General features: G+C 39.6%; 1 protein-coding gene across 7 annotated transcripts in view; it reads right to left on the reverse strand.

Moving 5' to 3' along the window:
• The window catches only part of KLF12 (KLF transcription factor 12), a 241,587-nt gene that overhangs the window by 156,643 nt on the left and 57,707 nt on the right, over positions 1-27,237 (reverse strand). For 6 of the 7 annotated variants that reach the window (XM_064645887.1, XM_064645882.1, XM_064645883.1 and 3 more), the window contains exon 2: positions 17,044-17,107. The exons of the other annotated variant lie outside the window; for it this stretch is intronic. In XM_064645887.1, the coding sequence (XP_064501957.1) occupies positions 17,044-17,064 (21 nt within the window). In that variant the 5' untranslated portion in view covers positions 17,065-17,107. The remainder of the gene's footprint in view (positions 1-17,043; positions 17,108-27,237) is intronic. 7 annotated transcript variants of the gene reach the window in all.

Raw genomic sequence — 27,237 nt, forward strand, 5'->3', positions numbered from 1 at the left:
GGGAAAAAAGGGTTTTTCTCACACACAGCCTTAACCTCTTGCTTTCAATGCATTGTCTCCCATTCTCCCACCACACACAGCTACAAACTGTGCAGTACCCCCAGAGCCCACTCATCCTGTCGGTTTTTGCCTATCTGACTGTGCATCCACCCAGGCTGTAATAACTGTAACAGACACAAGAACATTGTTGGAGACACCAACGAAAGCCTTGCAGAAGCTGAGGTGAACGGTGTTCAATTCTCTACCCTCAAGTAGTACTCCAGTCACTTTACACTGTAGATGACAATCAGGTGGGTCAGGCATGCTTTATCCTGGGTAATTTCATGTTCACTGTTCCCAGACACCTTTCTCTCCTTCACGGTGCCCAGAAGTCTGTTGCCTGATGACTCACTCTATGATTTATTTTAACATGGACCAGTCTGTAGGGCCTCAGACAGCCCTTCTGGATTTATCTGAAGAGGAGCACACCTTTGCTTTCATCTGGTCATCAGGGATCTCCCATGGTCTCCAGCACCTTTCAAGCATGGTAGAGAAGGGTGCCACAGGGACATCAGCCAGCTCCCTCAGTACCCATGAATGCAGCCAGGTGGTTCCCATGGGCTTGTGTGGGTTGAGTCCTCTCAGATAATCACTCGTTCATGACTGGTGGTTCTGCTTCTTGAACCTTGTTAGTAACCACAGAGGTCTGCGAGAAGGCCATGCAGGTGAAGGCTCATACAGAGAAGGAAAGTACCTTGGCATTGTCAGTGTTCACTGTCAATAACTCAGCCACTGACCCATATTTTCCTTGCCCAACCCTTTACTGATGTAGGGGTAGTCGCTCCTGTTGTCTTTGACATTCCCTGCAAGTCTGAATCCCAGATGAGCTTTAGCTTTCCAGACACCACCCCTTCTGTGCCTGCACGGTATTTCTGTGTTCATCCTTTATAGCATGTCTCTGCTTCCACCTCCTGCTAACTGGGATCCAGGGGTTTTGCACTGGAAGCCATGACGTCACCATAGAGAGAAACTGGTCTCTTGACATGTCTGCTTGTCTGATGAGCTGGAAATTCATCCAAAAACAATTGGACTTTTCTACAAATTTGTTTATGAAGAGCTATCTATCAAGCATGAAAATAAAGACACAATCTCTGGCTATGGAAGTATCTGTGCCCTAGATTTCTTGCAAACTTGGAAGATGTACTGGGGCAATACCACAACAGCCTTGCTACATCCTTTCCCTAAGCATCTGTTATTGACTACTGGCAGAGGAAGTAGATAAAGTAGATGGTCATTTGCTCTAATAGAAAACAGTCACATTCATATTTATATGTCTTTTCTTTAAGTATAATACGTGCCAAAAACATGAAAGTTAAACCAGCTCTAAATCATAGCATTCCAGTCTCAAGAGCTGCACTCCAGAATGAACTGACATTCTTCTGCCAAGTATCTCGTACAGATCACTGCCAAAAAGGGACCTTAAGCTAGGTAGGCCACTGTGTTCTGCAGTACTTCACTTCCTAACATTTATTCCAGAGAAAAATGAGATGGTCAGCACACAGCATCTACAGCTTAGCATGGACTTCAACTAATACCTTCAGAGCCTCTTCATTTGTTCCCCTCAGTCACTACTCTATTGCTGAAAATGCAGCAATACAGCCTGTCCATGTGCATTACCGTTCTTGGCTAGTTTCATGACTGGTAAAGTCATGGCCAAACAATAGCACCTGCCAAAGCCCCAGCACATTGCAAGTTACTGCTGTTCTTAATGAAATACACAGAAGTATTACACCAAGCTATACAACAAAACTATACAATCCTACCTGCTTTTGAACTCCACCTTGCATCAGAGGTGCCCTTTACAAAAGCATTTGATAGAACTGTGTGTGACTGCTAAACATTCCCCGCTGGGTCTTTAAATCCTCATTAGTGTTCTTTAAGTCTGAGGACCTGATTATACATTGTGCAGCAGGAAGATCTAACAAAGTATTGTGATTTGTAGCATCCTTTTTATAACTTAGCATTGCGATCTCTTTAAAATATACGGTGACCCTACCCATGTCAAGGCTTTTGAGGAATAATGCACTGAGATAATTGGTTGTTTGGCATCATACATAGTCTTTAGAGCATGTGTCAAGCCCCAAGTCATACTAACATATTTAACATTTCTCATTAGGACATAAAAAGCAATTGTGTCTGTATAAATCACATATTTATTCCAAACACGTGGTATAGTTACACTGTGTAAAATGATCAAAACGATTTCCTGTCCACATTAGCTATGTCTCACATAGACTAAAATGCTTTTATTAGATTTACTTTGCACCACAAGAACTGGATGGGTTAAGCTGCTCATATTTTTAAGCAACAACCTCTGTACAGACATGCAATGTTATGTGTACTGCATCTCTCTGAAGATAACTGGACTGCTAACATTAATAATATGATAAACTGCCTCCATCATTATTCTGGATGCTAAAATTCCAATAAACATTACTAAAATATTCTGACCATTAAAATCACAGCCGTGGTGGCTTCAGGAGCAGTGTTTATTGACACTGAATGATGCTGGACACAAATCAGGTGAATGATTCCCTCAATCAATGCAGAATGCAATCACAAGAATGCTTTCCACGTTGAAAGCTCATGCCAAGTCACCAGTTCACAAGTAAAGTAAGGAAGAACTCTGAGAATTTTTTTCAGGAAAATTTTTTTATTTTTGTAAAAATCACTCCTCATGGGACTTAAGTTTGAAGAATCTGTGCCAGGCACCCAGCTTATGTTCTGTAATGAAAAGAACCAAAGCTATGTATGTCACTGTTGGTGCTGTTTCTTGAGACATCCATCCCCTGGCTCAACATAATCAAGACAGAGCTTCCATCCAACATTTGTGTGCATGTGTATGCCTTATGTATGTGAAGGTATACTTTATACTGTCTGAAGACATTAATAAGTTCATAATTTCAAGTATTACAGAAAAATGCTGGGTAATTCTATCACCTGTTTGGTGCCAGGAACAGTAAATTATCCACTCTTAAGCAAAAATTGTGAAACTCTACCATCATTTATTTTTAAGTTTAAAATAGTCTCTGAAACATTCAGCTGGGATTTTCTATTTTTCTTTTGTTGTTTGGAGGTTTTGATGGGTTTGTTCTTGTAATTGTTTTGAAGCTTGGTTTGGTTTGGTATTTTTTTTAAGTAATGACAACTCTGAGTGGTCATTTGCCTGAAAAAGAACAGAACTCTAAATTTATTTGCAACCTGAAAGAATAATTGCAAAATCAGTGGATGAGATCTATTATTTTAAAACACAGATTAAGTATTAACCTGAATATACCACAACTGGGAAGAAAAAAAGAAGTCATATCCTCAACTCTGAGGAACTACCAGACTAATTCAAGAGATCACTGTTAATACTTTTATTACTACATCTAATTATCAAGTCCTGTAAAACCTTACTCAGTCAAAACAAGCTTTTAAAATGGGTTCCCAAACAATCCTTCCCATTCTGCCATACAAATGCTTTAGCACCAGACATAGAGGTTTATGCCTGGATTGGATAATTTTCGTTGAAATTTCGCAAGGTGGATACTACTAAGTACTTCACATGCTCATCACGTTGAATAGCCTACAAAGAGGTTAGTAACATGTGACCATGCAAGACAGAATCTTGGCTGACTATCTGAAACACTCCCCAGGGTTCAAAGCAGTCCAACCTAATGCAGGATGGAAATGCCCAGCTTCACATGCTACTAGCAAGGAATATGGGTTCAGCAAAGTGTGATAAGCATTCTTAAACTGCCATCTCAGAAGGAAGTGAAGGAGGTAGACACTGCCATGGTACAACAACACAAGCAGCAGGTGCTTACTCGTTTCTTCCTTTAAAATTTGTATAACTTGTAAAATTTTCCAACTGAAAGCTTCAGGGTATTTACTGAATGAACAACAGTTTAACAAAATAACCACAGTTATGCTAGCCAGCACTTATATACCTTTGCAAATGCAAGGGTATCTCAGCCACACATAGAAAACCACCTTTTTTTTCTGACTTACTAGATATGCATGAATTTCAAAGGAAGTGTCCCACACCAATAAGCAATGCTGGTAAACTGGTAACAATGGATGAGGAGAAGGCTGAGGTACCCAACAACTTTTTTGCCTCAGTCTTCAAAGGCAACCTCTCTTCCCACACCTCTTGAGTAGATGGACAGCAGGATGGGGACTGGGGGAGCAAAGTCCCTCCCACTGTAACTAAAAATTAGGTTCATGACCCCCTGAGGAACTTGAATGTATGTAAGTCTATGGGACCCGATGAGATGCATCCCAGAGTCCTGAGGGAACTGGCTGATCTATTTGCCAGGTCACTCTCTATGATACTTGAAAAGTGATGGCAGTCAGGTGAAGTCTGAGGTGACTGGAAAAACATGAAAAATTGTACCCATCTTTAAAAAGGGTAGAACATGCGATTCTGTGAACCATCAGCCTGTCAGTCTCACTTCTGTGTCTGGGAAGATCATGGAACAGATCCCCCTAGAAGCCGTGCTAAGGTACATGAAGGACAGGGAGGTGTGCTGGTTTAAAGATAAACCGGCAGGGGAAATGAACCCAACTCAAAAGAGAGATTATAAGTCAGAATGACAATTTAATAAAATAATACAATAAGTACGATTATACAGACAAACAATTGGTTTTAACCTGCAAAACCCAAATGTATAACCCAGCACCCTGGGGCATAAACAGAGTGGTGTCCTTTGGGTCCCCTGAGTCCAAAGTAAAGAGAGAGGGGAAAACCTATTGGTGAGAGTGCTGTTGCAGTCTGGTCAAGAGTGGTGATCGCAGTCCAGTCGAGGGTGGTGGTTGCAGTCTGTTTGAAAAGTGGTGGTTGCAGTCCAGTCGAGAGCGGCGGTCTGCAGTCTGGTTGAGAGTGGTGGTCTGCAGTCTTCCTCTAGATCCCACGAGTGGTTAAAAAAGTTCCAAGACTCCAACATTATATATTCTCCAGTTCAGGCAGGAATGCCCAGTACTTTCCTCAGGTCAGGGAGTTCCACAAAGGGTATGAGGACACGGGGCACCCTCCTATCTCACAGGCCTCTTAACACCTAGTTTGTAGCCTGATGAGTCAGGCTGCTCTGGGCAGAGGGTGTAAATAGTCTATTGATAAGTTTCTGGGAAACGGCATGGAAGGCTATAGAATACACAGTTTTAGGTTACACCCATCCAGTGATGAACTGGTCCCAGCTGTTCTAACTAGGACAGGAGGTGATTCAGGACAGTCAGCACACCTTCACCAAGGGCAAGTCTTGCCTGACCAATCTAGTGGCCTTCTGTGATGGAATGACTCCATCAGTGGACAAGGGAGGAGCTACGGATGTCATTTATCTGGACTTCTGTAAAGCTTTTGACATGATCCTCCATAACATCCTTCTCTTACTGGAGGAAGACGGATTCAATGAGTGGACCATTAGGTAGATAAGGAATTGGTTGGACAGTCTCATCATGTGGTCAATGGCTCAGAGTCCCGATGGATATCAGTAATAAATGGTGTTCCTCAAGGGGTCTGCAGTGGAACCAGTGTTATTTAGTATTTTCATTAATGACAAGAGAGATCAAGTGCACCCTCAGCAAATTTGCAGATGACACCAAGCTGCATGGCGCAGTTGACATACCTGAAGGAAGAGATGCCATCTAGAGGGACAGACTCAAGAAGTGGGTCCATGGGAATCTCATGAGGCTGAAGAAGACTAAATGCAAGGTGCTGCTCCTAGGTAAGTCAGTATCAATACAGGCTGGGGATGAATAGATTGAGAGCAGCCCTGATGAGACAGGACAAGGGAGGTGATTCTGCCCCTCTACTCCGGTCTCATAAAACACCACCTGGAGCACTGCACCCAGCTCTGGGGTCCCCAGCACAGAAAGGACATAGACCTGTTGGAGCAAGTCCAGAGGAGGGTTACCAAGATAATGAGAGGGATGGAACACTTCTCCTATGTGGAAAGGCTGAGAGAATTGGGATTGTTCAGCCTGCAGAAGAGAAGGTTTCGAGGTGACCTAATTGTAGCCTTCCTGTACCTGAAGGGAGCCTACAAGAAAGATAGGAGAGGAACTTCTTACAAGCGCATGTAGGGACAGGACAAGAGTTTCAGTTTCAAACTGAAAGAGAGTAGGTTTATATCAGCTATTAGAAAAAAAATTCCTTACTGTGAGGGTAGTGAGGCACTGGCACAGGCTGCCTGGCAAAGCTGTGGATGCCCCATTCCTGGATGTATTCAACGCCAGGCTCGATGGATCTCTGAGCAACCTGGTCTAGTGAAAGGTGTCCCTGCCATGGCAGGGGGGTTTGAACTAGATGATATTTAAGGTCCCTTCCAACCCAAACCATTCTATGATTCTGATTCTGTGTAGGCAAATACTGATAAGTCACTTATGTTTGGACTAGAAATGAGAGAATTCTCTCTGATATGAATGTACAAGCATCCCAAAGTAGGGGAAGCTGTGAAGAAGTAGGGCAAGAAGAAGCTGTCCTAAAACCAGGACAGATACCATGACTCTTCAGAATCCTCTTCTGTGTCATAGGGTCTTGTGCTACACAGCTACACAGTACATTGTAAAGTCTGGAGGCTGAAATGAACTTTTCCCCTTGACTTCCTTGCTCATATCATATTTAGGATTTTACTGCTGTTTGGGGAACAGTTACACACACTTTATATCACATTTGCCTGGTGTGATCTTTTATTTATTTACTCTAAAGATCCCCACGTGGGAGAGTTCAGAGCCACGGGGGTGGAAGAATTTCAATGTTTTAAAACACTTTCTGATGCAAACAACTCTTTATAAAAGATCCCTCGGTCTCTGATTCTGCCAGGCTACAATGTGGACAGACTCCAACAAATATACACCAACAGCTTATCATTTTGGTGCCCTCCCTTGCATACTGCAGCAACTCTTACTGATACAGACTTATGACTGGACAGAAATAACATGTTTACTAGAAACCCAGGCAAAAAAGAAACTGGCAAAAAGAAAAAACTAACTTCCTACATCAACTGATAAACAATAAATGCTATCCAGTATCCAGAGTAAATCTGTCAGAACTAATCCCAGCCTGCATCCTGGAAATAAGAGTGGAGTATAGTATATCTAGCAGATTGACTAGGTATTGTCAATCATGGCTGAAATCACAAGTTTTTTCATTAACAAGAGCAGAAACTCATGGAATACTACATTCATGGAATTATGCCTTGTTTTCCAATAACCTGGTTACACATTAGGTAAATCAATGCCTTTATTTCTGTGCAACACTGTATGAATTACTTGCCCAGGCTCTTCTAAAAGAAGTAGCAATTGACATCAGGTTAACACAAAAGGATTCTTAAGCTGCATATAGCTCACAGAAACCAGAAACTAAGGACATCATTAACTCTTCTGGAAACCAGCTATGCCTAAAAGTAAATCTCTTCCTTCAGGCCAAAGTGGTAAGTAGCCTTGATCATTACAAACTTTTGCTGTAGATCAAAGAGCAATGGCACATTTATATTCAGAGTAATGTAAAAGTCAAACTCTTGCTTGAAGCCAAATAGATGGCTGAAAAGCACACAATAGGAGTGTTATTACCATCTACGCTTAACTATTCTACTTTTCCAGTGTTTCTTTGTCCATTTTCCATGCTGAGAAGATATCATCAGCTAAAGCAGAGAAACAAAAACTTCCACACCAACCAAAGTGGGTCAACTGCTTCGAGTAACTTAAATCCTGAAACCTTTTAATATTAAAGCTTCTTTCCAACATATACCCACTTTGAAATAAGAAAGGTTCTAAAACTTTTGGAATTATTATCATTACTACAGAACTACACAGTAGGTAAGCTTGGCTTATAAATGCTTTCCATTTATTTAAGTACATAGCAGTTAGAATAATTACCCAGCCTGTTACGAGAATGTTATATTAAGCCATGAATTATCATCTCATACTACATTTTTACTACATAAAAAACATTTTCAGAGATGCATGTTGCTTGCCCTTCCTGAAGAGCTTTAAAAGTCTTCAATAAGACAGTAGCATGGTTAAACAGATTCATATTATTCTTAAGAAAGGTTTGGCTCCTTGTACATGAATAGCCAGGATATTATGAACTCTCTGCATATAAAAAAAGATTATCTTTGCTTTCTGCAGAGATTATTAAGGCAATTCACTTGTTTTACATCCTGTGATAAAATAAACTCCACTGTCATGCCGCCTGGAGCTCCTGTAACTCATCCATTATGTAAATCTCCAAAGAGTAGTTCAGCAAACATCATCTCAGTTCCACTGCACTTAAGACAACCTACACATCTAAGTTCATCTTCCCAAGACCAACAGAAACTCCTTACTTCTTAATTTGCAAGAGAGATTCACACTGTCATTCCAGAATCACCAAAGCCCAAGCTCATAAAATTTTAAATGAAACTAAGACTGAACTACAAATGTTTGGGTTTTGAGCACTGTACCATCTTCTCTTAAAAAAAAAAAAAAAAAAGGCAGAAGAAGAAGAAGAAGAAGAAGAAAGCCAAGAAAAAATGTTTTGAATCTTGCTATTTCTAGGACACCTTTTATGATGTGTTCAGGTTTTGGTGGTTGAGGTTTGTTTGGGTTTTTTTTCATTTATTTTTCCTAATAGAAATACTGAAACACTTCTATACTACTTAAAAATTGGGCTTTTGTTTTCACTCGAGCTATGCCCACATGTCCATCGCAGCTGACTGCAATCACAGCTGCAGCTGACTATCAAACTGAATGGCAAAAAACTTTCAGTAAATAGCAAAGTTCAAAAGAAGGTGACAGCTTCAAAGCAGAAAACTTGCCCCTTCCGGACTCATAACCAAACCTCTGCACAAGAAAGACTTAATGAATCACCAGGAGCACACATGAAGCACCACGTGGGAAGTGTAAGAGTAGGTCAAGATTTAGATTAATATTAGAAGCTTATTTTCCCTTTTAGACACATGTCCTTGGATATATGAAACATCATATCCAGTGGAATCATTATTCAGGTCTGTTAGCAGTGGATATCAGTATTAAAATAACTATCTTCTCCTTACATGCTAGCTACTGAATTCTAATATATTCTTCTAAGCCTTCATATGAGAAGTGAGAAATTGCCATTGTTTGACATTATTCTCTTCATGGCATGTCAAAAATACTAAAATCCAAATGCATTTATTTCTAGCACTAAATTCTTACCGACTGATATGTACGAAGAGGAAAACAAAAACACATATGTAGTATTTCAGTTTCAATGTATCTTAATCAGCACCACTGTGCAGATCAAAAACTACGGGTTTTCCCCTTCTCATTGCAAAGTAAAGATTAACTCTAAAATACAGTTAGCTGTGATGCTTCATGATACTGAGAATTAATACCCCCCACAACAGACGTAACCCTTTTCTCCATGCAAACACCTACAGCCTTTTAACTAATGACCAGAAACGGGTCATTATAAACAAGCAGAAGTAGCAAGTTCTGTGTATCTCTGTTGTAAACTTGTTTTATTTGATGGATCATGCTCAACAGAACTGAAGATTACTCAATTTCTTGGAAACTAAAAACCTGAGAGTATGAACTTAAAAATTTTTCTCCCCATTAAGTACTTTGAAAACTTGTGTCATATTTCTGAAAATTTGCACATCAAAATGGTCTTGTCAAACAGCTTTGAAATTAAATGCCTTGTGCTTCCCTCTCTGGAGTAGTATAAACTTAGTCATTATCAGAATTAGTGTAATTGTTCTCTAAGTGCTCCAGGAATAAAAGGTGAAATGAGCCTGGTGACTGCTCTTTCATTCCCAAGAGAACATGCCACAGCAAATCAGTCAGGCTGCAAGAGCAGGAATGCCCAGGGGTGCTTCAGAAACCCAAGGGTTGGAGAATGAGTCCAGCAGAGTGGAGCCTGGTGTACTCACAGTGTCTGCACCAGTACAGCTTTACATGCAAAGGAGAGGTCTTTTCTTTCAGGGAGGACACAGAAATCCCACGGGAAGAACTGCTCTCTGGAGATTCCTACTGCTGTCTGCTGTCTAGTGGAAGACAGAAGCCTTTAGCAAAATAACTGAAATTGAAAGGGGCAAATCAAGGCTTTTGAGATCTAGTTCCCTGTAGACTACATCCCATCACTTATGACTAGTCCCCAAAAAAGGTATCAAGGCTGAAAGAGGAACTGAAGAAACTGGTTTGAAACAGACAGTGGTTTGGGAACACCAAACCAGGTTTCTTGCAAAAGATGCCCAGCTTGTGCAGCCCTGGGCCATGCCATGAGGTGAAATGAAGTGTGGTGGGCCAGGACATTCATGGAAGCACTTCCTGTTCTAAGCTAAACCAGTAACATGCTCATCTCACTTCCCAGTGTAGCCAGAACCAAGAAAACAGTCATACCAAAATTTCTCATCTAGATCTTTGGGTTGCTTCCATCATTTTACTTCATATAGCTTACAACACAAATTTTGGAGACAAGAGGCAGTGGCATCTGTTTCTGCTGCATCCAAGATGCAGGAACTCTGCTTTTAACACATCTCTCCCTCCCAGCAGTGGAACACCGACACACACCGCATTTCCAATATGAGAAACAGGAACCAAGGGCATCTATCTCCACATGGTAAAGCAATTTGTTCTTTTATGCTCAGGGGCTAGCTTTTGCTAACTCTGCTCTCAGCTCTTGCTAATATCTTCAAGACGAAGTTTTTTTGGTTTTTTCACTCCCAATATGAATTAAAAAACACACAAACAGAAAACCTTCAATCCCACAAAAAATATTAAAACTTTAAAAACCAAAGCAACAGTTACAGGAGGACTCTGATCAAAGGATGCATTTAAGCTCCGAATGACTTTAATCAAATGAAGTTATCATACACCAAGCCTTACAAACAACAGCAGTAATACAAATTATAGATGCTAACATGTTTACTAAATACAATCATAAAGGGATATCTATTAACTGTCAAAACTAGTTTAACAGGTAATCTACAGCACTGAGTTATGTCAGTAGGGGCTGAAGGAAGCTCTTAAAAACAGCTTTCATCTACATCCACAATTTACAACCCACAGACCAACATCACCACCTATCTCTCTGGGGAGAAATGATCCAGGCAACACCAGCAAGATCTACCTTAGCTTTACAATGACATTTAATAATTTTAACAACTTCAACTGTGAATAGAACATTTTAAATATTCCACATTTTCATCACATTTTGTCAATTCTAGACTAACTACTCTGAGAACTGCACTACAATGTGGGCTGCCTTACTCCCCCACACATCACCTCACATGAAGGTTGCTGCTATCCTCTTTTATGCAATTCTTCCTATTTCAAAAAAATGTTTAATAAATGGGATTTTAATTCAAAAATCAATGCACTTGAAACATTCCACAGCAGCTCCAAGCAGAGCAGAACCGTGTTCAGACACAGGGATGCAAACCCTGCACAACCACTGATGAGCCAAAGAAGTTTCTCCCGATTATGAACAAAGCCTCTTGGGCAGCTTTGCTCTTGAGAATACAACTTTATTTATTATATAATAAGATACCTGTAACTATTGATTTTAAAACAAAGCTTGAGGGATTTGCAGAAGATCAGGGTTTGACAGGGAAAGTCTAACCCACACGTCTACTATGCCCTTCTGAAGTGTGAGAGGGCAGAAAGGCTACAGGTATCTTCAGGCAGTAAAACAACACTTCTAAAATATATTGTATTTTTTATATATAAAACTTAAAAGCAATGGCTAGGATTCTCCATAGATGTTTTCCTCCAATCCACAATAGCTGCAACAAAATACTAAATACCCTCAAAATCATAACCCAATTTGATTTAAACTTGGTCAGTTCACAGGCCAACCACTAAATATGATTTACTCCTAACTCCACGTGTAGGTGTCACCAAAATAGTTAGAAAATTAATGGAATGGAGCCAAGACCCAGGACCCCTAAACAAGAAACCATTTAGGTTATGAAAGCATCTGTCCACCAGAAATGAAGAAAGAAGGTGAGTAGAACAAATTTTGTACTGCTGTTCATAAGAAAAGTCTAAAAGGAACACTGAGGTCTTTCCAGAAATCATTCCATAACTCTACAAAGGCAAAGGGAACAGGAACAAGCTTATATGCAAACATATCAAGCTGAAGTGGTTTGTGGCAGGTATCTTAAATGCCTTTTTCTCTTTGGAAAATATCAGTGTTGGAAATAACCCCAGCAATTTTTCAGCCATGGGGATCAGTTCCAAATTCACCCCACTCCGCTCCCAGCAGGGCTGAGCTGACAGTGACCAAACCTGGGGGCTAACAGTGCACAGCCCTCCAGCACCCAATGGAAAAAGACTTGCTCCCAATGGGAGCAAGAGACAGCACAGTATGTGGCAGCTGATGTAAGGAACAGAAAAAGAAAGAAAACCTCTGCTGTTCCTCCCTTTCCTGAATATAAGGTTTGAGGAAAAGCTTTCCTCCCACTCTACAGTTTCAGTGTAACTTCTACATTCTTCTGTAATGGCAAGTAAAAGCAGATCTGTCCTATGAATATGACTAAGCTCCAGACAACAAACTGCCTGCTATCTATTTACACTGTGAAATACTCATTAAAAATCAACCACCAATTGACTGTTAAGGGATCTGTCTTGATAAATACTAGATAACAGATGAAATCAAAAGAACTTCACAGTCCCCCTGCCTTGCTGAATGGGGCCAGTCATTTTTAAGTGGTCATTTGTTACATTGTTTTATTCAACAAATTTATAATCATAATGAATTGAAAAAAAACATCAAACTACAGCTTCTTTGCCTGAGAGTAATCTAAACTGAAAAGCACATGACAGAAAAACAGATTGATGGCCTGTGCAAAATAATTCCCTTGTGATTAATATATTTTATCATGTTGATGCTTCTAGTCATAATTATATTCCAAGAATCCACTGAATAATGCTAGACATGAAAGACTACGTAAGAGTAGCCACTTTTTTTCAAGAAAAACTGCATTTGTTTGTAATACAGAGGGGAAAATTGACAAGAAAAAACAAACATGTAACCATACTGTTACCAGTATTCTGCCTATGCAAATAAAGACATAAAACTTCATCGAAACACTTTCAAATACATTAAAAAAAAGTCATTTTTATAATGACCAGATTATAAAATCATGAAAAAGTAAAGGCTGAAAGTCCAATGAATCCAAACTCCACAGAAAACCAGGGTAGCTCTTCCTCTCATCAGAGGATCCAGGGGCTTGCCTAGCCTGCAGTGGAACACGGGGTTGTTCTTCCCCAGGTGCAGGACTCTTCCCCCTTTGCTGAACTTGGGGAGGACCCTGCCAGCTCATTTCTCCAGCCTGAAGAGGTCACCCTGAACAGCAGGCTTGCCCTCATGATGTCAGATGGGCATCATCCTGCAGCACTAGGCACACAACCAGCAGCGCAGGGTCCTGCATCCCTCCACGTCCAGCTCCGCACAGGAGACAGAAGGTGAAGCAAGGGCACATTAGGTGTTAGGAGACTGCTCAGACAGGGTGAGCTCTGGAGAGATCAAGAAACACACCTTTGTACAGAGTCCCTCCTTCTGAACAGCTGAGCTAAAGTTTGCTGTTGGTTGGCGGTTTTCTTTTAAAGAGATGACATATAGGTTGCAACATCTGTGACACAGCAAATACTTCTCAGGTTTATCACATAGAAAATTAGCACACATCTCCTAACACCACCGAATTCAGTGTTGTTTATAATTTTTTCAGCATTCAATAAATTAGAACATCATTAAGCCTGATCAAATGAACTGTCCAGTTCATTTTTAAATATTAGTTCTAAAAGCTGTTCATGAAACCACAGCGTGAGTGGTGTGAGTGCACCCAAGGCCACTTGCTAAGTACAAATTCAGATGTGCTTTTCCAGTCTGAACAAGCTTTTTTCCCCCTTCAGTTTTGCTCTCTGACTCCTTTCAGTCCTGTTTACTTGGTTCTGGATTGATGTCTTGAATGTTTATTTTGCCCAGAACCTTTGGGCTATAGTTCTCTGTCAGTTACCCATTTCCTTACCAGCTCCTACCCAGGTCTCATGTCCATACACCCAACGCAATCACTGTAGCCTGAAGAACAGACTTTATATATCAGATTCAACAAAGAAATGAACCTCTGAATGCAACTGTCAGTATTATGGAACACACAGAAGCATCATAAGCTGCGTGCATTCAGTACACATGTATGCTTTCAGGTTTATCTTTGCATATTTCTTATTTTTCATCTAACCTCATTTTATGGGACAGAAAAAAATATGTTCATATTTCCTTCATTAGTTGCATATACACTTAAGATAGCATATTTATACAACACCACATTTACATATATTAGGATAGGGTCCCAGGCAGACCAAGGAAGACCTAAATTATTCCACTATAACACACAGACAATGCAAACCAAGTTGTTTACACTCCCAGTGACACACCAACATATTCACATTAGCAATGGAAAGCTTTCGAAACTTGGTTAGTAAAGCAGCAATAAAGTGAAAGGCTGAGGCAGGGTGCTGGCCAAAATCCAGTCTCTTTCCTATTGGAGCAAGAACTTTATCAACTGATCTTAACAGTGACCACAGAGAAGCCCTCTCCACCTCTATTGCTTAAGCTTCCTGTAACCATTCTTCCCAGAAAAGGAATTTTTAGCCTCAAACTCTGAATGCCTCCACATAACCACATTTTTCTTCTCATTTGGTGATATGATTTAATCATGGTACTTTCCTAATATAAAAGATTAACAGCTGTATTCAGAGCCCTGCATTTGCAAAGACTGCAAACAGAAAAAATCTAAAGTAGTAACTCAGTACCCCTTTCCTTATCTGCACATATTTTGAGCAGCTTCCCCATGATTATTGTGGGATGTCATCAGAAGGGCATGAGAGAGTGAAATTATGGCTTGACAAGAAAGAGGTCACCCTGTTCTCCCACTCCTCCTTCCTTGATGCTATCACTCTGTGTTGAACCAGGAAAGTAAAAGGAGAGAGCGGAACAGAGACACAGAGCTAACAGCAATACATCTCATGCAATTACACTCTTTCCCAAGGAATTTGCAGAAAGGTCATGAGTCCAAGAGATTTTTACTTTTGCCTTATCTGGAAGCCCTTCTTCCTCTGCACAGACTCTGGGTACAAAAGCCCTTCTCAAGAATCTGACAAATCCTTAACTTTTTCTGCCCTGGTGTCACTTTCCAAACCAAATACCTAAAGCATAGTCTGGTCCAGTTTCTTCTCAATTCAATGCAAAATATTACAATGCTATGATAGTACTGTTCTGTGCTGTCTTCTGGACAGCATGAGCTGTCCACTGTAACATAATGATGTCCAGAGATAGCTTACAGATAATTAGTTTGGTATTTTTCATCCTCTCGCACTTTCTGACAGTGAAGTGCCTCCCTGAGTTTGTACATATAGGATTTTATGACTGCATTTCTAGAAGATGTAAGGTTTGGGTGGTATCAGTTTTTCACTCTGCTATTCATGTGCAGAGATCTTGCTCTGTCATGATGCAAGCCCACCTCAAGCTATTAGACATCAGTATGGACAGCAGCCGCTGACACGTCAGCAATCTAACCAAAGAGAAATTCCTAAAGATTTTGTGTGCTGATTTTAGCAGGCAACAACTGCTGGCTCATATGTGGCCATATGGACCCCTGACCCTACAGAAAAAACATTACTGCACAGCTACTAATACCACTTTGTCTCTATTAGGGTTTAAATTTGGCTCTGAGAGGCTAGAGGTGTTTTCTGGGACCTGCAGTGTATAAAGCAGACGTTCTATGGATGCTTCAGAACTAAAGATTGTTTCACTGGCTGTTATTTCAGGAGACTGGATTCAAGGACACAGACGATTCCATCAAGTCTCACACTGCTTGTGAATTTGGAGGTCATTGGAATCAGCATGTCTACTACCTGCAGTGAACACTAAAGAAGTTTACCAAAGAAGGAATTAAACTCTTCTGTATCCAAGTCAGTTGTTCATAAACTGTAAAACTTCTGAACCACTAAAAGACTGACAAAACCAAATTATCGCTGAGATAAATAAGAATCTGTCCTCCTGAACTACTTTGCTAAATTAACAGAACTAGAAACTTACATTTATTGTACTGAACTAATCCTCTGTTTTTGGAAAAAAAAAAATCTGGAGTTTTTGCTGGTTTTTTGATTGTTTTTTGACTGAGATCCAGGGGTTGACAGAAGCTCTCTAGGAAATAGGTTTTCCACAACAACATATCCCTTCTTGAGTAGTAGAGTTTCCATAAGGCCTTATTTAACCAAGCTGCTCTGCAGCATCCTGCTGGACCATGCCCTGCACCCCTCTGTACCACACCCTGCATTTGTCATTACAACTCATTTGCTACAGTGCAAACCCACAGGCACCATCAGCTGTGTTTAAACAGCCTTGGCAGGAATTGGCTAATGTAGCATCCCAGCCAAAGTCTATCCTTCACAGTCACCAACAACTCAAACTGGCAGATGTCAAGGCTTAGTGTATTTTATCAACTTAAAAGTCGAAAGCCAGTAAAGCATGGAGGTCCACTAAGAGCTTCTTCCTTTTTAACTAGTGCAGAAAATGCATACTGTAAAACAGACTTCTCTCTATCACAAGAAAACAAAGCACCAAGATACTTTCAAAGAGATCATATCTTGTTTGTCTTCTTAAAGAGCATCTCTCAATGTGGCAACTGAGTGCCACTCCACAACGTATTAAGCTTCGTAGTCAGTAGCTCTAATGGAAGACAACGCCTCTCTCATTCTCCCTTCATCCTGGCACATAATAACGAACACCACTATGTATCAGCCCATTCAAACACTTGGCCTCAAAGGAATTACCTACTCCTTAATGCACTACTAGGTTTTCTTCTGAACATTCAGATATTGATAGAAAACACTGCATTAAGGTACAGTTGTTAAGCTATAGTATTCCCCTGCCTGAAAGACAATACAGCATATGAAGCTCAGACTATTTATTTAATCTATTGGTTTATAATACAATATAAAATTTTGATGATAGCATTAATACGTATAATGCATATGGCTGTAAAAATGTCAACCAACTTTTATGGCTTTCCTCTTCATATGAATATTCAGTCATCCATTTGTCCCAAGATCCCCTTCAATCCTAAAAAAGAAAATATTAAATAATTTACCGGGTGTATTTTCTTAGAAGTTCATTTATTTCTCAAATATTATTGTATATGTAAATAAAAAAAAAATCTAACCACAGACATCTGTTCCATAGTAAAACAGAGGTCAGAAGAATAGTAAGTTTATAAGCACTTTAAACAAATATGACCAAAAAAAAGGTATATTGGAGAAAGCCTTATGTCTCCTCTTAGCTCATGATTTTAGTCAAAGCTCCCAGTGTCTTTAAATTCCACGCTGCTACTTGAGCATGCTAAATCCCAACTGTTTTAATTAGTCTTCAGAGCCTATTATATATTAGTATCCTGCATTTGTAAAGGTAAATTCTCCATCAGTGCAAACACTGCTAGTATTTCAAACTGTATTTCCCAGAAATATTATGCAAGAGCTGAACAATAAGACGAAGTCCAAGACCATCACAAAATTTGAATATATATTTCTTCAAATGTTTCATATAGATATATGATTAGTTTAGTTATGAGGGCCACAAAAACAGAGGGCTGGAGCACCTCTCCTATGAAAACAGGCTGAGAGTTGGGGTTGTTCAACTTGGAGAAGGCTCTAGGGAGACCTTATAGCAGCCTTCCAGTACCTAAAGGGGGGTACAAGAAAGCTGGAGAGGGACTTTTCGCAAGTGCACACAGCATAGGACAAGGTTTCAAACTAAACAAGGAGAGATTTAGATTAGAATTTAGGAAGAAATTCTTTACTCGGAGGGTGGTGAGGCACTGGAACAGGCTGCCCAGAAAAATTGTGGATGCCCCCTCCCTGGAAGTGTTCAAGGCCAGGTTGGATGAGGATTTGAGCAACCTGACCTAGTAGGTGGTATCCCCGTCCGTGGCAGAGAAGTTGGAACTAAATGATATTAAAGGTACCTTCCAACTCAAACCATTCTATGATTTTATATTAATCTATAAAAGAAAAAGCGTATAGAGATTTAAATACTATATTATAGTTTTGGGAGGCTCCTTCAGGTTTAAGAAAATATACACATCCATTGGTCCAAATTTTTTAAAAAGTCTTGGGGGGGGTGAGAGCTTCAGATGTCAAAAATTTAAATAATAGTATGCTCTTAAACCTCTTACCAGAATATGTGCATGTATCTGGAAGCAAATGCTACTTACATATGCCTCTTTTAATATTGGAAATGGTGTGAAGTCAAGAACCTAAATCTGCTGTCAGAGTTATTATAAACAATCTGCTGTTATTTTTATATCATTCAAAATAAGGTCATCCTTCAAATAGCAGAAGAGCATCACCTGTCTGATTTTAAACCACATTCCAGTATTTCTTTACTGTTGTATATATGACAACATGACAGGTTTCCAAACACTACACAAACTTGAACACTGAAAACAAGACAAGAAGCTTTCATAAGATCATAAAAATAGTCCATTCATATACTGTGCTACTATCATACTAACTAAACACCACGCACTTAAATTTTATTTCCAAGAAAATATTACATTTAATAGAAAAAAAGTAAGTTCCAAATATTTGTGTGAATCATAAAAGGCTGCAAAATCACCACAAACACTGACCTAACTAAATGTAACTAAATAGCGTAGAGGTTGAGAGCACGCTAACTGATGTAGACCATTTGACCTGTCTCTCATGCATCTTGTAGACTGTCTTCCCCTTTGGTTATTTCATCTCCTTTGGCATTATTTGGTTTGCTTCAAAATTTTCATTTCATGAAACAGATCATTATTATCAGAGTTTTTTTCTTTTTATTTGTTTTTAATTAAAGAACAACCTTTGAGTTTCTAGCTGCTCTTTTCTCTGTGCTCATGTCCAAAAAAAAGGACAACTGGACCAGATTTTCCACATCCTTGACTTTTATGATGTGGTCAACTAACATGAACAGGAAATTACTTAGTCATCAAGTTTTTTTTAAATTAAATGTCATGTATCCAAAAGCTTCATGAGTCTCTGTGAGAGGAAGACAGAGTTTGACCTGTAATTGTTTCCAGTTCTCCAGGTTTTCTCATCATTACTCCTCTTTTTATGCACACAGACACACATGGTCCTACAATGCAACTTAGCTTCAAGTTACACACCAACGCCGGAGTCCTATTATGTTACAGTGGCTATGGTGACACAGCAAACATGGGTGTGTGTTTCAGAACTGCTAACAAACCAGTATCCAACTAGCCACAGCTGCAGCTGGTTTTGAATTATTAAATCGTGTCCAACACACCTCCTCATGGTAAAGCTACTTCATTAACAATGACAAGTAATTGGGTTTTCTTATTTCCTCTCTTCAGGTCTGCATAAATTAACAAGCACTGAATTTCCAAAATCCTTGCACCATTGGGGTATTCACCTCTCCAGAAGGGCTGTCAGGCTAGAAAAGCCTAAGACTAAGAACAAACCATTCATCTGAAAATTATGTTTAACTAGTAATTTTACAAATCTTTGGCCTGATTTTCAGAAGAGTGGAAAAGCTTCAACTTCAGATGAAAGGACTTTGAAATGCATATGAAAAACAGGACCATCCATCCTTATAGATCTAGTGCATCCATTCTGTCACGTGTGTCACCACCATGAAACCAGCTTTGGACTTGGGTTTTCAGTATCTTACTGTGAAAACTCAGTTTCTACTATCAGAAATATGAAAGCAGACATTGAAAGTACAAGCACCTTCCCTTTGCATCAAGCAGGTTTTATACTAGAAGAAAATCTACCCAATGAGACAACTCCACAATATTGCTGATTTAAAATCTTTAGGTCAAAAAGGGTCTTTAAGTAACCACTGAACAAAGTGTCTAACAAATAACCAGTTTCAACCAAAGAATGAAATTTAAGTAGCAAACACAGAATTATGTCCACTACCAGCCAAAGACTAACCATTGCCTTAAAATAGTGTTTTCAGATCCCAGGAGTTTATAAAGCTTATGAATGCCACCAAACATCAGACTCCTTCTCCTACAGCAAGAGAAAACCAAATAAATTTCAACACCTAGTCCATTTTGAAAACCTGTCTTGATCAGATTAAATGTCCTGGAAGTCCCACCCTGACCAGCATGCCCATCCAATGGCAGACCTGAGCAAGATTCAAGGACCAGAGTAAGGCATATATTTTGAGACAGTCATGCTGAGCATATTCCTAGAAAAACAGAGGCCTCTATGTGCGTAGTTACCCATATCTCTACAAATAGAACATTTTTCAACATATAAACCTGTATTAATTCATTTAAAAAACAAGTCCACACTGGTATCACTTTAACTTCTCTTTTACATACTGATAATTTTAAAGTAAATTCACATTAATACAGTTACAAATTACTCCTTATGCTATTTTTACCCTTTTCTAATTCAGATAGATATGAGAACATACATTTGGAAAAGACCAACTCATTTGCAAAGTTAAAGTCATTTGCTGAATCAGGATTTATTAACTTTTACCTCTATAAAACAAACCCCTTATTTGAGCATAACCATGTTTCTTAGTCACATCCTTACATCATTTATTTTAAAGTATGCACTTTTCTCCTTGAAAGCCCTTAAACCTGCATTTTGACTTCTGCAATCCCTCTCAAAGGCCCTGAGTCACATCAAACTTTCCTGAAGACAGAGCATGACTTCTCCCAAACTCACAAAGACCATCCTGACCATCAGGTAAGGCAGGATCACTGAAAGCACAGCTTCAGCACCATTCAGAGATGAAGGAACACAGGTTATCCTCAACCCAGTGCTGAGGATAGCTACCTTACTTATAATAATAGTATAAAAGGAGACATACTTGCCCTTTTCCCCTAAGTTCCTGATTCTTGCAAGGAAATTCATAAACTCTAAAGAGTGGACATTCTGCAGAAGTTACAAATAAAATATGCATGAACAGATCCACAACAGTCCTTGACATTTAAAATTGATAAGGTACAGAAGATGGTGAAATTCAGTGCAGCCCTGCACTGAATTAGCATATCCCAAACTGTACTTCAAGTGCCTACCTTTCCAGACCTGGGTCTAGTCCCCAGGATCTTTGAAAACTGACTGCCATGTACTACTGTAACTGAAACTAGCCAACACACTTTGCCACAAAGTTGTCTGTAAAAAAAGTTTAAAAATTTTAAATTCCAACATAAGGCACTGTCCCACCAGCAGCCATCACAAGCTGCAAGACGAACCAGGTAATACAGCCTAAAACACATTCAGGTTAGGTTAAATGTAATTGCTACATATTTTATAGACCTCACAGGACCAAAGGATGACTTGCTATGCATTCTGCTACTCACTAAACAACTGCAATCATAAGGGTTATTCTGTCTGCAGCTAAAGTTTTTGTTAGTCTTTGTGATTACTGTTCAAACAAGGCAGTTACTTGCTTCAAGAGGTCAGCCCTCACCAACATCTTTGTTGCTCTGCAGTAACATCATAACAAAAATACCTTGTTGCTCAAAATAGTTCAGAAAATTAACTTAATGCTTCAACTTCTGGTTTTCACAGATATTTTAACAAAAGAGAAGCAGGAGGCAGAGAGTGGGATGCTTGTTGCTAGGTGATACCTAGCTCTCTTGAACTCCTACAGACTGAAATATTTATCCAGACTCCCACAAAAAATGACATCTAGCATAGAGAAAGGAGACACACGTACTAAAGTACATCATGATTCAAGGTAAGAAGCAGCAGCTCTGTTACGAGTTCAGTCACTAAGGCAGCTAAGATGAGGAGAATGCAGTCTGGGATGGGAGTGATGCAGCTCCTCCTGAACATGTACCCCAATTTCAGCTGAGCCTTGTGGGATGATACCTCCAATACATTTATGCCTAACCAGAATGATCTCAATGCCATTGGGATCACAGCAGTGCAAGAAAATGTATCCTTGGCTCACTGACCATATAGCAATGGTTTTGTTCTGTTGCTTGTTTTTTTTCCCAAAACCATTATACTCTGACAACAGGTTTCCATAGAAAAAAGCATGCAGTTGGCCAAATGCAGATGAACAATTCATTAACCAAACACACAACCTTCACTCCATGTTCCTCCCCCTCCTCACTTTAGAAGGTTTACTCCATGACTAAACTTTCAAGGAGTGCTTACACAGTTCTACAGTAAAGGCTTAGAAGAATAAACATTATTCTTTACAGGGTCTTTTAATGAATTACTCTTAACTGAACAGCTTCAAAGATAAGTCTCAGACCTTCTGAGTCTTCAAGATGAATTCCAAAAACAATTTGTTCTCCCTACAACTTAAGGGTCTGGTTTGACAAGAATATTAGATAAAGTTTCAGTGAAAGACGAGGTCTTTCAGTAATACCTAAAAAACCCTGCAACTGCATCAATGTACACAAATGAAATTAGAAAGTGTATGTGCATAATGATGCATTGTAAAGTTAGAAAAGGACAGTTAAACTCTGGAGAAGTAGTGGAGTCCTTAAATGATTTAGGTAATAAATCTGTAGTCAGTCTAGAAGAGTGCAATGAATTGCAGGGAGCAGAGGAAAACAGACCAAATCACTGCATCCTCCTTGACTTGCTATTCTAGAAGTAGTAAGCTTTGACACTCAGTTGTCTGGATAGCTCTGAAAGCTTGATACTCCCTTCGCAACTCCAGCTTAAACAGAACGACATTGTTTTTCATTAGATCCAAATGAAACAAATACTGATAAGCACAGTCACATTTCACTTTGGACAGTTTCTCTGACATACGGAAATGTTCATGTTACAGTACACACACGTGGTACAAGGTCTGCTAGTTTGCCACCTTCTCCTCGCACACAATTCAAACTCACACATTAGAGTTACAATTTTATTTACCAGCCTGTGCACATAGTCAAAGGACTCAGTAAGCCTGTTCTGTTACAAGAATTATAACTTTACTATATACACACACACATATACATTTATGTATATATTAATATAAAAACATGCACTTATACAGTCACAAATTTTTGGTGAATTAATTTTTAGTAAATAATAGTCTGAAAGAATCTGCTGAAAGCATACTTTCTAATGTATTATTCAAAACACAGGCTTTTCAGCCAAGCTGTTAAATGTAACTATGTTTCTGAACCCGTAAAAAACTCCAATTAAAAAAAAGTCATCTTTTCCCCTACAGACTTTATTTTTCCCCTGACTTTCTTCAGCAAAACAGTTTCTATTACTCTCCAGATAATGATTATCCACGATTCATTCTCATAGGGGCTTATGAACATCTGAAAGAAATTATAAACCAGTAAAATTTAAAACTGGTTATATCTAATTGCAAATTGGGATTATGTATGTTGTGTTTCTACATTTTGTTTATACTTCAGATAAAACAAATGTGATTAAATGTACTAAAAGTGAAGTCAAACTGAAAATGAAAAGTAGGGTAACCCCACAGGAAAATTGCTTGTGCTTCAAGTAGGATAAGAGGGAAGAGACTTGCCAGTGAGTCTGCCACATCATCACAGTGGGGAAAGGGATAAAGACCAACCTCTCCAGTAGATCTTCCATCAGGAGACTAGATTGTCACTACAGATGTTGTACAGAAAAAGACAACTGTAAAGCTTTCCTACTCTTATTTTGCCTTGACAATATGGATTAGCATTATCAAATGCTATCACCCACTCCTCCCTACTGGTTTAATGCCTTTACTCAAACAAGTTTTATGTTTAGTCCAGAATCGAGCCAGCTCTTCTTATGGTACACGCAGCAGTACTTACTCTCTCTTCTCAAAGCTGCAATACAATCTTTTACATTCTAACCCATTCAAAAATAAAACAAGGGTTTTCATTTTCTGTTAAGAGGCTGCTGAATCCCAGAGACTGACAGAAGAACAAGTAATCCCTGCACCAGTACGTAGTTATAAATGAAATAACCAGAGCTTAAGAACCAGTATCTTTAGGAAGTCAGTGGAGCACCCATTTCCATGTGGACTGTGCACCTGATGTTTCTCTGTGTGATGGCAACCTCCAGACAACCTGATCTAAGGGAGGGCGGATGAACACCTAAGGTCTCATGCTACAAAGTCCAAAGAAATGAGCTCAACTTCATTGGACACTTGTGCCAAAATCTGCTCTTGGTTAACCCACCTGTAGTGAGCACTGCTATAGTGGTTTAGCCTGCAAGAAAGTCTGAAACTCATAAATGTCTGATTAATGCTACCCTTATGTGGCTTAGAACTTTGTAAAGAGTCTCCTCATAGTTACCTTCAGAGGGAACACCAGGACAGTGGAAAAATCAGAGTAGGAAGAAAAAAATGTAACACTGTTTATATGCGGTAGCTTATATAAATTCTGGCATGTTTTCTCCTTTTAGACTGTACAAATTGTTATAAAAAAGTTAGAGAACAGCACTAACCACCATCCCACTGTGGACAAAATAACACGCAGCTCTCCCCTTACCACAGTGTCAAGTGCTCTGTGCCAACTTTCACAGCAAAACCACTTAAAGAATAAACAAAAACAGAGAAGTTGTGCCCATTAAACTTCCTTTAAAAAAGGGAACAAAATCATTCCCACGAGCAGCAGAAAAAGTTAAGCAAGCTTTAAGTTTATACATCACCGGAAGGTGGTTGTAAAATCAGTGTTGATGTCTCTGCGGCTGGCACAGGCAGCAAGAGCCAACACCTCGTTTCACCAAGCCCCAGCCTGGAGATGGCACTCGGAAGTACCCACATGGGCAAATTCCACCTCACTGTATCAATCAGCACAAGACAAGTTAGCAAAAACCCAAACTGCTCAAACAAACCTATTTTGCTCCTCCAAAACAGTGGCAACAATAAGCATGACGTGGCCTTGACCTCTATCTACACAGGCACAGCCTCTACAAGAAGACAGGCTTCCACAATTTACCCCAAAATTGGGAAAAATGAGCAAACAAAACCAAGCAAATGCTGTTCCAAGTTGTGATATGCACTGAAGAAACCCAACCATCCTAATTTCCAGGCTCAGAGTAATGCTTCCAAGAAAAAAGAAAGTTACAATATGAATGCACCATGCTCTACATAGTGGGTAGTAATGTTCAGCTCCTACTCCTGCCTTTGCACAACCCACAGCAAATTCCAACACCACATTCATGATAATTTAGACCCCTTCTTTTGCTTTCTATTAAAAACATACCAATAATTTTTTTTTTTCAAGAAAACAGCATAGTAACTATCCATGTGAATGCGTAGGTACATACTCAGGCTCTAAAACAGGAGCACTACATGATACCAGTGATGTTATTAATCAGTTTAAGGAGCCTATTTGGCTGGCATCCCACAAATGTGGGTTATGAGTGTCTATATTAATGGGAAGGTACACTCTCTTAAATTTATCAATTGACCACAAGTGTTTCAATTAATAATTTTTAATGTCTCTTCTCCTAGCCTATCCTTTCTTGAAAGTGCAGACTGGCATTATTACTAATAACTATCCCTACGCGTATTGGAGGTAAAAGGCTCAGAAAAGGGAGAAATCCCAAATCTGTCAATACAACATTCCCATCAGGCACTGACCAGCTCGAAAAAGTTTTACTATCAAACTCAGCAGCTACAAATCTTTTAGTAATTTGAAATCCAGAGAAAGTCACTGTACTGTACATGGGCTCTTGATGCCTTTTGGAGAAACGAGGAGAGTAAAATATACCCCAGTACTCTTCCTGGAGAATTTCTACTGAAAACTCTCCATCCCAGCATTTCAAGCTTCCCAATATATTGTAAAGCTCAGCACAAGCCATGATTAACCCTGGGAAGTGGTACATGTGTTTGGAGATCCACCCAAAACATACCTGGTCATATCCCATCAGCCTTCCTAGGTCTCGCTGTTTCTCTCCTTGTTCTAATAGCCCTCATATTTTTAACAGGAAACTCAGTTGGTCTGGTTATTTTCCTGTCCTTGCTTAGTTAGAAATACATTTGTTTCTCCCCTATCTGACAGCTTCCCCCCATCACTTCGATTTCTTTTTGGTGATGGGGATGGTTGGGGAATAATTCATTGTATTATTTCATGCAATATTCCAAGGGGGGTTTAATCCGCAAATCTGACTACATACTGAACTGCAAAAACTAAAAGTAGTCTGATTTCAAAGGGTAACTTGTAACTTTCCAGTCTCCTACTGAGATGACTGCAGCAGCCTGCAGGACTCACCATCTGCATGCAGTAAGCCAGTGCCATTTCATTCTGCAGACCAACGTGGACAACCAACCACATTAACCGTGGCTCAGCAATTATTCACATTCACAGCCCAGAAACTATGACCTGAAGAGCAACTTTATCTGCTAAAGTTCTTGCCAGTTGGCGGGTTCATCTCACCTACTGACGGACACCTACACCTGCACTAGCTGCCCTTCATGGCTCTGTAGCTAAAGGAGACAAAGAAGCAATGTAAGGGCCTGAGTCACTGTCACTGCAGCCAGTTCAGCAACTGCTTTTGACCAAAAGGTATTTTAAATAAAACAGTACTTAGTTGTCTGCAAAGTGAAGGGTACTACAAGTTTTAGGAGCTCTGGTTTTTTAAACAAGTCTTGGGTTCCTTTGTTCTCCTGATCAAATGCTCCAAATTCTTAAGACTTAAGAATTAGTCATTTTCAATGGAGCCAGATAGACTTCGAAAAGCATCCCATTTTTACACGAGCTTGGAGAAAACAAGGAAAAATAAAAAAGTAACCTGAACTGGTTAAACACTATTGTAAAGCAGAAATTGGCGACACCGTCCACGCTAAGCTTCCTCTACACCAAAGATCATCAGTTACATGGACACCACCACAAAAAAAATACTACAAAAATCAGAAATTGAGGATGGTAAGGAAGTCAAATTGCTTGGTTTATTAAACAAGAGACAAAAACACTACAAAGTCCTGCATTTCATGGAGGAACTCACAATTGTAAAGAGCAAGGATTTTTACCCAACTAGGCCAGGCTGCTGATCCTGTACTCTGTGTCACCCCAGTGAAACAAATCAACCCCAAATTTATGTTCCCGCCATTCCCATTACAAGCTAGCAACTGGACTCATTGTATTTAATTATCTTTCATGGAAGAGGGTGTAACAATAAATTAATAGATGCCATTAATCAATAATTTAACAACAACAAAGAGATACGAATACCAGAGGCAATTACCAGCGAGGAGAAACTTCTTCTCTCCCCCTCACCCCCCCGTCAATATTCCAGGTGTAGCAAAAACAGTGTGACAAT

This window comes from Pseudopipra pipra, chromosome 2 (assembly GCF_036250125.1).
Source record: "Pseudopipra pipra isolate bDixPip1 chromosome 2, bDixPip1.hap1, whole genome shotgun sequence".
Classification (NCBI taxonomy): domain Eukaryota; kingdom Metazoa; phylum Chordata; class Aves; order Passeriformes; family Pipridae; genus Pseudopipra; species Pseudopipra pipra.